Source organism: Dipodomys merriami, unplaced genomic scaffold (assembly GCF_024711535.1).
Source record: "Dipodomys merriami isolate MVZ:Mamm:240054 unplaced genomic scaffold, mDipMer1.0.p SCAF_122, whole genome shotgun sequence".
In the NCBI taxonomy this organism is placed as follows: Eukaryota; Metazoa; Chordata; class Mammalia; order Rodentia; family Heteromyidae; genus Dipodomys; species Dipodomys merriami.
The window spans coordinates 2,899,889-2,915,092 of record NW_027202516.1 but is presented as its reverse complement, the minus strand read 5'-3'; the positions used below and the strand labels follow the sequence as shown (position 1 = coordinate 2,915,092).

Below are 15,204 nucleotides of genomic sequence, written 5' to 3'. Positions count from 1 at the left end.
AGGGCCTCAGGCATGCAAGGCAAGCGCTCTACCACTGAGCCACCTTCCCAGCCCCATGGGCTTTTTTCTTTTAACAAGATCTTACTAACTCCCAGCACAGGACAAACCGCTCCTTCTGAGCTGACCCGTCACCGGGTCCCCAACACCCATCTAAGCCAGAACCAGCCGTCGGCAGTGGAAAGCCAACGGGAGACTCAATGAACACGCGGCCACATCCTGGAGGGCACCAAGGGACCGGGGACAGAGCAAGACACACCTACACAGGGACCACGCCACGGGGTCCCAGACACCAGCCCCCACGAGACCCCAGGGGAGAGGCCCCCTGCGCGGAGCTGGCACGGAAGACCCCAGGGGGAAACCCAGGTTACCTGGGGAGGAAGGGGGGTCTGGGACCAAGGTGGCTGGTGGGCATGAGCCCTCCACGAGCCCTGGGCAGGGCAAGGAGCGGGCACGATTCAGCCTCTATCAGGGTAAAGCAGCTGCGGGGGGGGGCGGGGGGTTCCAGGTCAGCTCTGCTGTGCCCTCCCAGGGGGAAGGAGAGGGAGAGAGGGAGGGAAGCGAGGGAGGGACACACATGCTCAGCCCTGTAGTCCACTCCCCTCTGGCCAACTCTTCACGCTTTCTCCTAATAAAGCAGAGATTCTACAGTGGTGTGTGAAGACATGCCCTCCGCTTGGGGGAAACTGCCCTGGAGAAAAGAGCATTGCTGTCTCGTGGGTCAAGGCCCAAGGTCTGGGCTTTATGACGTCAGAAACAGAACAAGGTACAGGCGACATGAACACACCTGCGCCACCAGAACCGCTGCTTTCGCCTCAGCATAGCCAGTTCTTCCGCGCCCTCCCCCTTCCGGAAGCCCTCACCGGCTGCACAAGGGCCTGGCATCCCTGCCTCCAGGTGGAGGGGCCTCCGGACTCGCGTGGACACACCACGTCTGCTCTTCCAAGCAGGAGACACACAGAGTCACCTGCTGTCAGACGGAGATGTGTAAAGAACACCCGAAGAGCGAGGTCCAAGGGAAGGTGCAGGTGACCGTCCCTGGGATGCTGGGGGACAGGCGAGGGGCTGATCCTGTGAGGCTTCGTGTTTCTGCAGCATACAGAGATGAAGACAAGGTAGCAAGCTGGCTGTGGGCAGGGCTGGCTGGGTGGACTTGAAAACAGCGAGTGGAGGGCGGGCCCGGGCTCTGTGAACAGCTGGCGGGGGCCCGGGCTCTGTGAACAGCTGGCGGGGGCCCGGGCTCTGTGAACAGCTGGCGGGGGCGCGGGCTCTGTGAACAGCTGGCGGGGGCCCGGGCTCTGTGAACAGCTGGCAGGGGCGCGGGCTCTGTGAGCAGCTGGCGGGGGCGCAGGCACTGGTGAGCGGCTCGTGGGGGCGCGGGCTCTGTGAGCGGCTGATGCAGGGGCAACTGGCATGGCTTAGGACAAGCCCAGCCTGGCTCCCGCAGCACCCCCAGAGCGTCATCTTTCTGGACCAGCCTACTGCTCAGCACTTTGCTCTTGCTTTAGACGTGGGAAGACGTGTCCTCTGAGCGCGGGAGGCTGGTTTCGGGGCGCTGCTCTGTGAGCTGTGGGGAGCCGCGGGACCAGCGGGGTTAACACTGTCCTTTCTCGGCCGAGCTGCTGTGTCCAGGCATGCCCGAGGGTGGAGGCTGTGCCTCGGGGCGCCAGGCAGAGAACTGGAATCATGCATCTCATCAGTCTATCAGCACCAAGAAGACGATGATCCAAGAGGGCCGGCCTCTGCTGCTCCTGCCATCCGCACGAGGACGTGCCGGGCCGAGGCGCCCGGCCGAGGTGCCCGGCCGAGGTGCCGGGCCGAGGTGCCCGGCCGAGGTGAGGCGTGGTGTGGCGCGGCGCCTCGGGGTGGGCTGCAGAGCAACAGACCGGCGATCGACGGCCAGGACCGCGGTCTCCGCGCCCGTCCATCGTAAGAATCACACAGAGAAAAACTGCACGTGCGAATGAGGAGGAAAAGCAGCAGCCATGGAGGAAGTGGAAGAAGAGGACAGAGAAAGTTTCCATGGGAAATCCAGGCTGCGAGGAGAAAACTCACACAGGACAGAGGCAAGGCAGAGGTGGCCCGACTGAGCGAGAGAGGGAGATTTTTGGCTTTATTGAGAACGGTTTATAGAAGAAGAAAAAGAAGAGAAAGCCGAGGAGTGAGAGAGAAGCCCCCGTCTGAAGACAGGAGGTTCTGCGGTGGAGGTGCGGCGGGTGGGCGGGGCAGTGGCCGGCCCTCGCTCCCGAGACCCACACCCAGAGGACTCCTGGTCGCAGCACTTTGGCCTTAGGGAGACTTGAGTTTCTTAGTCCGTGGGGAGGTTCCGTTCTCTGCCTTCACGACTCCATTTTCATGGTAACCTGGGGAGTGGAGAGACACACACTCGTGGCGTTTCTGCAGGGACCAGGCGAGACCAAGGAGGCGGTGGGGGCGCCAGGCTCCCCTGCCCTCCCAGTGTCTTGGGCAAGTGGCCCCTCTGAGGTGCTGTTCTCAGTTCTTTCGGAGGGGTGTCTGGGGAGCCCAGGAACAGGCTGGGACCTCCCGGGTGCCACCTCAGCCCGCGCTTCCCGCTGGGTTCTGGAGGGGCACCCGTGTGTGCAGCAACTCCCAGGATTGGGGGTTGGAGGGCGGGAGGCTGTGGGACCACACGTGTGTCCTGGGACAAAATCAAGGCGGAAGCACCTCGTCACCCGTCCCCACGCCACCTCTGCCCCTCCCCACCCCTCCCCCACCCCACCGCCATCACAGCCTCCGCCACACGCGCCCTGGCGGAGCAGCGCGGGCTGAAGGCAGGAGAGTCAGGGAGAGGGGTCGCCGCGGGAGGAAGTGGGGGTCCCACGCCCGCTCTCGCCCCTCCCCGCGCTGTCGCCGAGCAGCTCCGCCAGGGCAGCGAGGGCAGGTGAGGACGCGGCCGCTCTGCGGCCTGGCTGTGGGCGGCGGCGGTGGCAGGACTTGGCTGGGCACCAGAAGCCACCCGGAGGACAGGCTGGCCGCCAGAGGTCCCCACCCATCGTGACCCCGCCCCGCAGTGGCCAGGCAGCCGCTCGGGGTTGGCCCTGCCCACTCTTGACTCTGGCTCAGGCCCAGCCACGCGTCAAGGCAGGAGCCCCGGGCGGGCGGCGGGGCGGGCAGGCGGAGAGGAGCAGTCAGGAAGGAAGGAGGAGCCGCAGGATGCAGGAGGGCCGTGGAGGCCCTCGGGCTGGCCTGGATCTTGCCCACCCTTCCAGACAGGCCTCGGCCGCGCCTCCCTGCTGCAGGCCCTGGCACTCACCAGATTCCCTCTTGAGCAGCCTGGCTGGCAGCCTGGAGGCCGCTGGAACTCTCCGCTTGGCATTCTGCTCGTTCCAGTGCTCCCGCCAGTGCCGCAGCTGGGAGTGGATGAATCGCCACATGAGCCAGGCCTGGGCAGCACACACCAACAGCAGCACACAGAGCCTGCGGGGAGCACAGGGGGCTCGTGGCGGGGCTCCGCGGCCCGGGCCCTCTTCCCAACGCCGCCCAGCAGGGAGTGCGTCCTGCGTTGCTCGGGCCAGCACGCCACGCCTGAGCGGGCGCCAGGGGAGGAGGCAGAGGCCGCTCCACGGCCCCAGTGCTCCCCAGCCCGGGAATGCAGCGTCCCCTCCACAGCACAGCACGGGGGAGGCCAACGCGCACCCAAGTATTAGGGCAATTCAAAAGAAGCGAAGGACGATCTCGCTGACACCACTGAGCGAGCGAGCGGCTGTCCTCTAGTACTCCACTTGAAGCAGAGCAACCCTAGCTGAACCCCACACCCTCTGCTCCATGCACTCAGGGAAACACGTGGCTCCTTCGCTTGCCTTTTTTTTTTTTTTTTTTTTTTTTTTGCCGGTGGTGGAGCTTGAACTCTGGGCCTGGGCGCTGTCCCTCAGCTCTTCAGCTCAAGGCAAGTGCTCTACCACTTGAGCCACAGTGTTACTTCTGGCTTTTTCTGTGTATGTGGTGCTGAGGAATCGAACCCAGGGCCTCATGCATGCGAGGCGAGCACTCTACCACTGAACCACCTTCCCAGCCCTTTTGCTATTTTTCTTAATGGCAGGGTAGGCCACTGGCCTAGCTGTGGAGGACAGTTTTGAGAGTCCCCATGTGGCTGTCAGGATCAAGTGCAAGACTGGATAAGCAATGCTCACACAGGATGACATAAGCCACACAAAGGCAGTGGCTGCCCGACACTGGGACTGAGATTCCCACTGCCATCTGGCGAACCAGGAGTGCAGGGTTGGGCAGGGACAGCAGGCTGGTCCCCCCACTTCTCACCACACACCCACAGCTCTCTAGCTAAGGAACGAAGCGTGGGGGGCTCACGGGGCTGGCTGCCTCCTGACCCTCATGGAAGGTAGGCCAAGTTCAAGAGGGCTGGCAGTGCTTGGAGCCATGGACCATCCCCCACACCCCGCCCCGCTTCTGCTTGACCCACCTGCAGAGCAAGGTGTTGAAGTTCCCCTTCTCAGGGTCAAATGCCTGGTTTTCCACACGAGCCAGTCCGAAGCCGATGGCCAGCACGGCGAGGGTGAGGATGCAGAGGCGCGTGATGCCGAACACAGCGGCCCACGCGCTGAACCTGTGAGCAGGGGCAGAGACGGGCGAGGCCTGCAGGAACGTCTACCCTTCTCCAGACCCACCCTGAGAGGAGAGAGGACCGGCCAGGCCCCGGGAGGCTGCTCCAGGGCGATCTAGAAGAAGACAGTAACTTCTGCCCCCAGCAGACAAGTGAGCAGCTGACACCCCAGCCGGGCCTCCACTGGCCAGGTCTGGGGGAGGTCAGGAGCCCCCCTCCCCCCCATCCTCCACAGCCCCACTTACAGCTTCTCGTTGTTCTCATCTGCGAAGTAGAAGAGTCGGGCCATGTGGAAGAGGAACTCGGTGGAGTACTGCAGGAGCAGCAGCAGCAGGCCCAGGCGGCTCAGGCTGGGGAGGAGAGTCAGCCTTAGCGTCTCCACTGCTCCATGCGGACTGGCTCATCACTACACCTGGCTGGCTGCCTTTAGGACACCTCCCCGGCTGTTCACAGGGCCTGTCTGGTCGGGTGCCTGTGCCTGCCCGCCCCCTCAGCGAGCCTCGCTCGGGCACACCACACCACGCTACCAGAACCAAGGACAGACAAGGAGCCCCGGAGCTTCACATCTGCCGGAAGATGTGTCTTGGGTTGAGGTCACCAGCCTTCCCAGGGCTTGGGGTCCATTCCTCATCACAATGCTTATCACAGTAAACCGTCCTTACTGGTGTTCCTCTTCCTTACTGGTGTCCCTCTTCCTTACTGGTGTCCCTCTTGGCATTCTCAATTCTTCCCGTGCACAGAGACGGTCTATTAAGTGCCTGCCGCCGCTAGGCAAGTAGCAGTGCGGACAGATGCATGGCGCACACAGGCGAAGAAACCTGAGCAGTGACGGGTCTCACTCACTTCAAGAGGTACGCTCCAGCTATGTGGACCAGGTACAGACAGATGGACTGGAGCTGCCGGGGAATTTCCTCCTGAGGACAAGATGGAAGACAATGAGTGGGCCTATTCCCAGCTGGGGATGCGGGCTGTGCCCCTCCACCCCCGTTGGGGCTGGGCGGCTGGGCACGGAAGTGCCAGGAGGAGGCGGCACTGGGTGTCGGGGGGCAGCGTGTGGGGCTGGGGAAGAAGGCTCTGGAAGCGACTCAGAAGGAAAGTGCTTGTAAAAGATGGAGAGGTGAGACGGCGGGAACCACCAGAGCCACAGGCCGTGGGGGAGGCAAGAGATCGACCCTCACGCCAAGGCTCACGCGCGTGTGCGCGGCGCGTCTACAGGGCCCACTCCAGACTGGACATGAGCTGCGGCAACCTGGGCACAAGGGCCAGAGGAAGGGGAGGGAACAGCAGGGGAGGCCGGGAAGGGGCGCGCTCACCTTGCGCACCTTCTGGAAGTAGAGCTCTGGCAGTGCGTGCAGCCAGTAGGCCATCTGGCAAAGGTAGAAGAACTTCACCTGGAAGCTGCAGACAAGGGAGCAGGTCACACGGGTGGGGACGGGGCAAAATGTCCTCTCAGGAGCTCGTCAGGCTGGGGAGGGAAGGGCCCGGCCGGCCGGGGGGCGCGGGAGAGGCTGGCAGCGTGCCGGCCAGCGGGGAGCGGAGCGGGCACACTCAGTGGCCTCCCGGGGCACGGGAAGCTCGGGAGGAAGAGGATCCCAAGCCGCAAGCCAGTACACTGAGCACCGGACGGCTGTGCGGCGAGGAGCTCTGCTACCGAGGCTCTGCCTAGAGGCGAAGGGGCCTCCCGAGACCCAGACCCAGACCCAGGCCCAGGCCCAGGCAGCACCAGGGGCAGGGGACCCCCGCCCCCAGCCAGCCAGCGTCAGCAGCAGTAGACCGCAGGGAGGATGTGCTCTGCCCTCAAGTGCGTCGCCAGGAAGACACAAAGCCAGACAGTTTTTTCTGAGTTGTCTGCTTTGCGTCCGCCGTCTACCTCTGCAAGGAGCTCGTGCGGATGGCCTTTTCGTTTCAGGTTTCTCTGGTCCCAGACAGAAGCCTGACCGTCCCTCCGGGGCCTCACGGGCCCGGGGCATGACGGTCCTCAGGCCGGCTGGCCCGGGCACTCTGGACATATTCTGGGAAGAGAATCCCGTGGGGACTGAGTCGCCCGGTACTCACGAGAGGTGCACGTGCGGGTAGTCCTCCCAGAGGCTTCTCGGGTTGGTCAGGTATCCTTCCTGCAGTGGGGGAGAGGAGAGGGCATTTAGAGACACTCGGGTGCCACGCGCCGGGGTCCCGGGCAGGTCCAGGAGGCGCCCGGCCCCCACCTGTTGGACAGAAGATCAGGACACGTTAAGAACAGATGGCGCTCGGTGAGGGGAATCACGCACTTGCGTAAGTATCATGATGCGGTGCATGGTGCCCGGCCCCGGGGCCTGAAGACTGTGACGGCGAGTCTTTATGACCCAGCTGCCCCACGGAGCAGGTTAAGCCACCTCCCTGAGCCCCCACTGGGGCCCCTGTAACACGGGGGTCAGAGTCCGTCCTTGAGCGAGGGACGTGGGGACAGGCGAGATGGCTACAGGGCAGCACCGGTCATATGCAGGAGAGATGCTTACAGAACCCCAGCCCGTGAGCAAAGTCCAAAGTCTGCGTTAGCTGTCACACTAGCGGGCAGGCGGGAGCCACTGGCGGGATTCCAGCGCCCAGCAGAGCCACTGTCGCTGGCTCCGCCACACCAGGGCTCCTGCTTGCCGTGCTCTCTGCCTCGGGTGAGCGGGACTCAGCTCTGTGAGCAATGGACGACGTAACCTCAACTATTCCAATGCAAAGCTGAGCTCATGGTAAGGAAGGGGCCAAAATGATGACATGGTGGCAGCCCAGAAGGCATCAATCTTGAGGCCAGGGGTGGAACCCAAGACCCTAGTATCAAATCAAGACCCTGGAGGAGATGCAATCTCAGAGGTGTGTGGAAAGTATCTGCTGACCAACACAGGAAAGGAAAGAAGTCTGCTCAGCAAAGCCCAGCGCGAAAACAGACATGTACTGTAAAAACTCGCAGCACCAGCTTTTCCCTCAAAAGCATCTGGAGCTCAAGGAACACCTGTGTGGCCCAGTAACCACTGGTTACTAAGTCAGTATTAACAGTGATGTGGGCCAGTGTGTTCCCAGATACACTGGGGACATACCCCACGCCCCCCACCCCCCAAGGATAAAACCTGGAGATGTAGACCCGAGCTTACAATGCAAGATGAGGAGAAACATCAGCTCCAGCAAGAGTCAACTGACACATGGGTCCAATGAGAAGGTATTAGTTGAATGAATGAAGGAACAAAAAGTAAGGGGTGGATGGATGGATGATGAAGGCTTTAGGAAAGTTCTTGTTTTCGTTTCCTCTCAGTGGTAGAGCTCAAACCCCAGCTTTGTGTGTGTTGAACTCTATCACCAAAGCACATTCCAGCCATGAGAATGCTCTACCCACTTCTCTTTAGAATAAAGTGGGGCCCATATCTACCTCTTAGAGAAGTCTGAGCAATGAGGTAATGGATAGGAGCAATTTCCGGAAGTGAGATGGTTTTCCAGTAGACAGCTGCAATGTGAGCTGAGCCACCAACCCCTTGGTCTTAGGACTTCAGGCAAGTTGTTTGAGAAAGCTGGAAAACCCGCTGGGCCCCTCCACAGTTCACCCTGGCACTGAGAGCAGGCTTCATTGCTTCGGAGAATGAGCTCGGCTTGGTTTAGTGGGAGGCACTCTAGGCTACTGTCTCTTGGATCTGCAGCTGTATTTCCAACTGCTGACTGACCCACGACCCTCAAGTTACTAAATGCCCTCTGACCTGTCAGCATGTGTTTCAGCCTGGCTCAGCACCCAGGAGCAAGATACAGGGACCAGGGCAGGCATGGGGACTATTAGATTGGAAAGAGGTCACACTTTCGATCAGTAGAGCGGGTAGAGGTGGCAGTGAGCTCTAGACACTCACATCGCTACCCTCTGTTCCCCCTTCCCTCCCGAGCACTCGGATTATCGGCCCGCGTGAGATCTCTGATGCCAGACACAGGGACACCTGGTCTTCTGAAAGGCCGTCTCATTCCAAGGGACGCCCTTCCTACAGGAAGCAGCAATGTATTGGGCAAGAAAAATAGGACTTGTGGGACTGAGGAGGAAGAGGCCTTTCCGGCCTTCCCCCCCCCCCCCCCACCAAAATAAAAGGACTGGCCAAGAGAAGCAGCAGCTGAACACGGTACTGTCTGCATGGTCTGGAGACTTTACACAGGGCCCTCTCGGCGTGGCCTCTTCACTTAGGAGACAAAGAGGTCAGGATTTTGGAACAGAGAGCCAAGAAGACTCCCAGAAAAATGCTGCCTGCTTGTGAATGTCTGGTCCACGGGGACTGGAGGAGTGGGAGGAGAGCGGGGAGCAGAGGAGCCAGAGGAAAAATGACTCACTGCTCTGAGAACAGCCTTTTCCAGCCCTCGGTCGGGGCAGCTGTCTGAGGGAGGGCCGGGACTGGCGGCCTCCGAGCTCAGGCATGCCAAGGCACCTGAGTTCCAGGGCAAGCTCAGCACAGCCTGCACTGGAGCCCTTCAGTCCCCGCCACGGACAGGCTCCAGCAGATGGCTTGTGGGGGGGGGGGGGGCGCTGGGGCTCTTGAAATCCTTTGTTCTCTGTGGAATCTCCAAATCGACCCAGGAGCTAAGCAAACTCTCCACGCATGGCAGATCCGTCTGCTTCCCCAGCAATCTCCTCTTCTAGTGCATAAACAGAAAGAACCACAAAACCCCAGTGGAATCCAGAAGGAAAAGCAGCAGCTGCTACCTAGCCTCGGACATCCCTGCATCATTTGCTCACCAGGAACAACCACACCTACAAACCACCCCAAAGCCACTGCCGTCCAGTGGACTTTAGGTTCTAAAACTCGAAGACCGACACCACAGAGGAAAGTCCAAAGGCCTGTCCACCCTCATCCTCCACGCGAGGTCCTGTTGTTGGCCTTGTTTGTTTTTCCTCCCTTCCTTGAACACTGGATAATATATCAAAGACAGACTAAAAGTGAGAGGCGGGCATGCTCAGACACTCACCGGAGGGTCTAGCTACACTCCCAGTGCTACACCTGAATAGAGGCCAAGAAAATCATCTGCATCCAACACACAAAGGCAACTGGAATTCCCAACAGCTGAGGCTTGGGATACACTTTTGCTTCCTTTTTGATAAAAAGCTGTTCTGTATTACTTCTTTAAATAATGATCATCCGTGATGCTTAGGGAAACCATCAATTCATTACTGAAAAAAAAAATCTGTGGAAAGCTAGAAAAAGAAGATGCATGTGTGGCTTGGGGGTCATCTTCCCTGCCAAGACTCAGGGGGGCTCAGACCATGCCAGGCAGAGCGCAGAGGATCGGCACGGAGTGCAGTGCCTACCACGGGCAGCCCGGGGTCCGGAGGGAGGGCCAGAGAGAGCACACACGTGAGCCAGAGAAGAGCAGCGTGGAGGGCAGGAAGGAGCGGGCCACACAAAGCCCAGGAGGAGGAATAGCCGGGCAGCGAGAGGCAAAGGCCAGAACAGCGGGGCTGTGTCCTTTCGCATGAGACCAGCACGGCCGTGGGGCCCGGGTCACATGTAGGAGGAAGAGAACGTTTCCACAGCTGTGAGGGGCCTGGCTTTAAGTGGAGAGAGAGGGCAGGATTCAGTTTAACAGCCATCTGGCTGCGCAGATGATGGGTGGGGTGGGGGAGCCGCATGGAAACTTGCCCCTGAGGGGGGAGGCGGGGAGGAGGGCGGCCTGAGCCCCCTGGCTGGGGGAATGGTGTACACAGGGAGGCACCAGCTCCGCCCACCTTTACCCACTAAGTGCCAGGAACGTTCTTTTTTTTTCTCGCGAGTCCTGGGGCTTGAACTTAAGGCCGGGGCGCTGTCTCTGAGCCGCTTTGTGCTCAAGGCCAGCACTCTACCACTTGAGTGACAGCACCACTCTCAGGCTTTTTTGAATAGTTTATTGGAGATAGGAGTCTCATGGGGACTCAAACTGTGAGCCTCAAATTTCAGCTTCCTTTAGGCTTACAGGTGTGAGCCACCAGCACCCAGCGGCCAGAAGCGTGTTCTCAACGTCCCCTGGGGGTGACCTTCCCGAGAGGAGGCCGCTGGAGTGGGGGTGGCGAGGAGGTAAGGCGCCGCAGGCAGACCCGACCGGCCCTGCTGGTGAAGCGGGACAGTCCAAGAGAAGACGCTCTCACAGCATGACAGAAAACCATGAGCAAGAAACTGCTGGCTTTCTTCCTTCACAAAAACTAACTCCTGGGGCTGGGAGGTGGCTCAGTGGTAGAGCGCTTGCCTTGCATGCATGAGGCCCTGGGTTCGATTCCTCAGCACCACATAAGCAAAAAGAAAAAAGCCGGAAGTGGCGCTGTGGCTCAAGTGGTAGAGTGCTAGCCTTGAGCTGAAGAGCTGAGGGACAGCGCCCAGGCCCAGAGTTCAGGCCCCCCACGACTGACTGGGAAAACAACAACAACAACAACAACTAACTCCTGCGGAAAATGAACTATACGAGTTGTGGTCGGGGAGGGAGGGAAAAACTGGGAGAAAGCAAAGGAAAGGATGGCATTGTCCAAAAAGAAACGTACTCATTACCTGACTTAGAAATGGTAGCCCTTTGTAAAGGCCTGAGGGCAGAGGCGGAAACTCCGCTGTGCCGCACCAGGGCAGGGGACCCCAATCACGCCGTGGGTCTGTCCCCTAGAAGCGAAACACCCCGGGGGGAGGGGACGAAGTTTTCAGTCCTTCAGCAAGTCTGCTCTGGCATGAAATGGTAGTGGAATAAAGGCAGTGTACAGAAGCTACGTGGACTCCTGCTGAGAGGCCTGTGCCCCGCACTGGGCTCTGGGTTAAGCGTCTCTGACGGGAGTGACACCACTCCATCCATCGTCAGCCTGGCAGCCACCAAGGGAGGGAAATCTCAAAGACGGCACAGGGCTACTGAACTTCCCAGGCCATGGGAGACCCAATTTTAAGATGGGAGGGGCTTCAGGTGAGGGTGGGTGTCACTAACAGAAAGGGTCTCCTTCCAATGACCTTGAAGGACCTCCTACATTTCTTTTTTTTTTTTTTTTTTGGGTCCGGTTGTGGGGCCTGAACTCTGGGCCTGGGTGCTGTTCCTCAGTTCTTCAGCTCAAGGCTAGCGCTCTACCACTTGAGCCACAGCGCCACTTCCAGCTTTTTGCTTATGTGGTGCTGAGGAATCGAACCCAGGGCCTCATGCATGCAAGGCAAGCGCTTTACCACTGAGCCACCTTCCCAGCCCCCTCCTACATTTCTTTAGTCCAAGGAATGTGGCCCGTCAAAGGTGGTTTCAGATTAAGAGTCCTGCTGCAGAGCAGGAGGTCGGGAGGACTTCTGGTCCCAGGGGTGTGTGTGTGGGGGGGGGACTCCTGGGGAGATCTGCTGTGCGGGAAAGAGGCTGGCCTCGTGTTTACTTTCTGCAAAATGGAAAGTGTGCTGGCCTTTGTTACGACTTCATGTGAAATGTCCCGCAAGACTCCTGTGTTTGATGCAATCTTCAGAGATAAGAAATGTTCACTTCGGGGAAGTGAGCAGCTCACAGAGCTCTGACCTCATTCCCGGATTAGTGCAAGGATGAGTTCATCATCTGATAGCGTCTGGGAGGTGGTAGAAACTGGGACGTGGGGCCTGGCTGGAGGAAGGAGGTCACTGGGGCTTGCCTGTCAGCGTGTCTTTGGTCTCTGGTCCTTTCCTGTCTGTTTCCCTCTGCTTCCTGCCTGTCATTCGGTGAGCAGCTTGGCTCTACCACAAGCTCTCAAGACATGTAGTTCCGACCTCACAGCAGGCCCAAAGCAAATAACCAGCTGCCCAGGGATTGAGACCCGTAAAACCGTGAACCAAAAGGAAACCCTTCCTCCTTCACTCACAACAGCGAAGACCTGGCTAATGCACAGTGGGAGTCAGACCTCCAAATTCAAGCCACCTTCGCACTTGGCTGTGGACAAACTATGAAACAGAGCTTGAAACTCTTCTCATCCCCAGCACAGGTACCAGAATTAACGCCAAGTTTACCTGATGGGCCTGCATTTGCAAAGGGCCTGCAAACACAAAACACAGCACTCTATGCATGCACCGGATCCTTACTATAGTGTCAGAGGACTCTGAAAGTGTTTACTTCCCATCCAATCACTCCCTCCAGCTAGTAAACATGGCATAGAATTTCAGTTCTAAGACACCTGACCCTTCCTCTTTTTCTTCCCTACCAGCAATTCACAGTCCCGGTGTCGGCGATGTGAGGGACAGCGCGGAGGCTCAGGGAGAAGCCTGCCGCAGGCCTGAAGGCTACTCACCGTCAGCGCCACGTAGAAGCACCACAGCGCCGAGCTGACATGAAAGACAAGCAGCTGTCCGGACTCGTTGAACTTGCCGTGCTTGACCTTGGAGAGATGGAGCCGTCTGCTGATTTTCTAAGGAAGAAAAGAAAACCCCATCTATTACCTGAGGTGTGAGAACATGCCTACTGGGCAGATTTCAGTCCCCCGTTTCCACCCCTCGAAAATGCAGACACTGGCAAACGTTGGAGCCAGGCTATCCTCCACGCCGTGTAGCGTAAGCCTACTGTGTGAACCTGCGGCTTAGCTCCAGACAGACACTTTACAAAACCCACAAGATTAAAGTCTTAACCTACATCTAAAGAACACGACCCCCCGGCCAACCTATGTCTAACAGACCCAGAAAGATGCTGGTCTGTCCTATTTCAACAGCTTTCTACCCACGTGAGACTGCTGTCCCAAGTCCGGTCAGCAGGAGGTACACACTAGGCGGCATGCGACTCGGAGCTAGGCCCAGCGCTAGCTCACCTCCGAAGCCAGCCGTCACTTACATCTAAGATGTACTCCTGAACCACAGCGTGCAGGATGATGGCAATGAAGATGTAGAACAGGACGGTGACCAGGTCCTTCGGGCCGTAGTGGTACTGCACCGTCTCACTGTCTGCGGGGTCAGAGGCTTCCGTCAGCACTCCCAGAACCCACAGGAAAACGACGGGAAACAGGAGATCTGATCCAATGTTCCCCGTTTGCTGGAGCCCCAGACTTAGCAGACCGCCTTGGCCCTGGCATCCTATCCAAGCCCTGGACGTGGTCCTTGGATGTACCCACGGGGAGAGCTGTGGAGAACGAAGGGTGCCACCCTGGAGAGCACAGCGTAAGGACCCTGGGCCACTCTGCCATGTGTGGACTGAGGACAAGTGAACCGCCTCGATTATGCCTCCGTCTCCTCCTCCCTTACACCCGCACCTCACCCAGGAAGCCCGGCGTGCGAGTTCCCTGTGGACTCAGCATTCACACTGCCTGAGGCTGCGTCACCGATCTGTACTTTACTGCTCATTACAACTGGGGGGGGATCTCTGCGACCCCATGCTCTGTGCCCCACTCTCCTCATTTGTAAAGCGATGCTAACAGCCCCTGGGATACAGGGCTGCTGTGAGAGGCAGAGGAGTTACGGTTGTAAGGGTCAAGGTGAGAACAGTAAGTGGCAGGCGCCGTGCGGTGCTGTGTATGAGTTTGCTATTCACTTTGCTGTTCGGCTTTACACGCCAGATGCTACTGCAGTGCCTACCACTTAGAGTAAGCATCTGGAAATGGGTGGATGTATCAAAAAATAGTAATAAATTAGGGGGAATCCTAGCTATCGAAGTTTCCTGAAACTCTACCACTATGGCCTCCTCTTCCCTGTGCAGTGGCGAGCTGGCCCCAGGCCGCAAGAGCCATGCACGCTGTAAGCACCCTCCTCTCCTCTCAGACACGCGGCTGCCCTTCCAGCGGCGCGGTGCAGTCCCCGTGCGAGTCATCCCTCCGTTATGAGCTATTTCCAGAGGTAGGCCGGGGAACCCAGCAGGCAGAACTGGGTCACTCTGGAGTCACCCCTAACCCCAGCCACCCTGGACTGAGGCAGCAGCGTGGCTCACAGTGTCAAGAGCACCGAGAATAGGAGCTGCTAAGCCAGACAAACTTTACCCTTCCCTCCCCTGGCTCCTTCCCACAGACACCTCCTCCGTGAGAAGCCCTGGGCTCCGGGTGGGAGCGAGCGTGGAGATGAACGTCCAGCAGGAGGGTTGAGAGGCTGGCTGGCCCCAGGCGGCCGAGGTGAGGGAGAGGGAGTGGGGCCGCTGGCCACGGAGAAGGGGAGGCAGGAACAGGGGATGGGCGGGCGATGGAGCCCGCATCGTCTGAGGCAGCATTGTCTGCCCAGGGCGCAGGGAAAAGGCTGCATGGGGCTGGGACAGCCGGGTGCCACCCGAGAGGGTGTGGCCTCTACCCTGAGGGCAACTTGGACACTTGGAAGAATCCTAATGAAACAGGAAAATGATGCAACTTGTATTCTGGAAGGTTTACTTAGCAGCACACAGGGGCAGTCCTGGAGGTAAGGCATCTGCCTCAGAGCTGACCCTGTCACCCAGGTGAGGGACCACCCAGGACCTGCATTCAGGTAGGAAGAGACAGGGGAAAGGTGGAGGAGGCCTGCTCAGGAGGGAGGACAGATGAGGCGTGGCGGCTGAGTTATTGGTGGGAACCAAGCACTGCAGACTGAGAAGAGACAGCGTGAGGGAGAAACACAGGAACAATCCAGCCTCCAATCGCACTCACCATCTGCAAGGCCAGAATCACATTTTCCCTGCCTTCTTCATAAGAGACTCACTAGAGGGCTGCACATATTATTTTAATAGCTAAACACATGCAGATTTTATCCTCAAGG

The 15,204-nt window shown here is 59.0% G+C and overlaps 2 protein-coding genes across 3 annotated transcripts in view; one reads left to right on the top strand and one right to left on the bottom strand.

Annotated features, from left to right (window-relative positions):
* The window catches only part of Efhc1 (EF-hand domain containing 1), a 38,952-nt gene extending 26,117 nt beyond the window's left edge, over window positions 1–12,835 (top strand). The window contains exon 11 of the mRNA XM_070017302.1: window positions 12,714–12,835. Coding sequence (XP_069873403.1) covers window positions 12,714–12,835 — 122 coding nt within the window. The remainder of the gene's footprint in view (window positions 1–12,713) is intronic.
* Window positions 2,085–15,204, bottom strand: part of Tram2 (translocation associated membrane protein 2) — a 54,114-nt gene continuing 40,994 nt past the window's right edge. The window contains exons 3-11 of one of the 2 annotated variants that reach the window (XM_070017304.1): window positions 13,331–13,440; window positions 12,798–12,914; window positions 6,632–6,690; window positions 5,890–5,974; window positions 5,420–5,490; window positions 4,822–4,926; window positions 4,436–4,579; window positions 3,272–3,435; window positions 2,085–2,360 (exon numbers count right to left, since the gene is read on the bottom strand). In XM_070017304.1, coding sequence (XP_069873405.1) covers window positions 2,287–2,360; window positions 3,272–3,435; window positions 4,436–4,579; window positions 4,822–4,926; window positions 5,420–5,490; window positions 5,890–5,974; window positions 6,632–6,690; window positions 12,798–12,914; window positions 13,331–13,440 — 929 coding nt within the window. In that variant the 3' untranslated portion in view covers window positions 2,085–2,286. The remainder of the gene's footprint in view (window positions 2,361–3,271; window positions 3,436–4,435; window positions 4,580–4,821; window positions 4,927–5,419; window positions 5,491–5,889; window positions 5,975–6,631; window positions 6,691–12,797; window positions 12,915–13,330; window positions 13,441–15,204) is intronic. The other variant, XM_070017305.1, reaches the window with a different exon arrangement.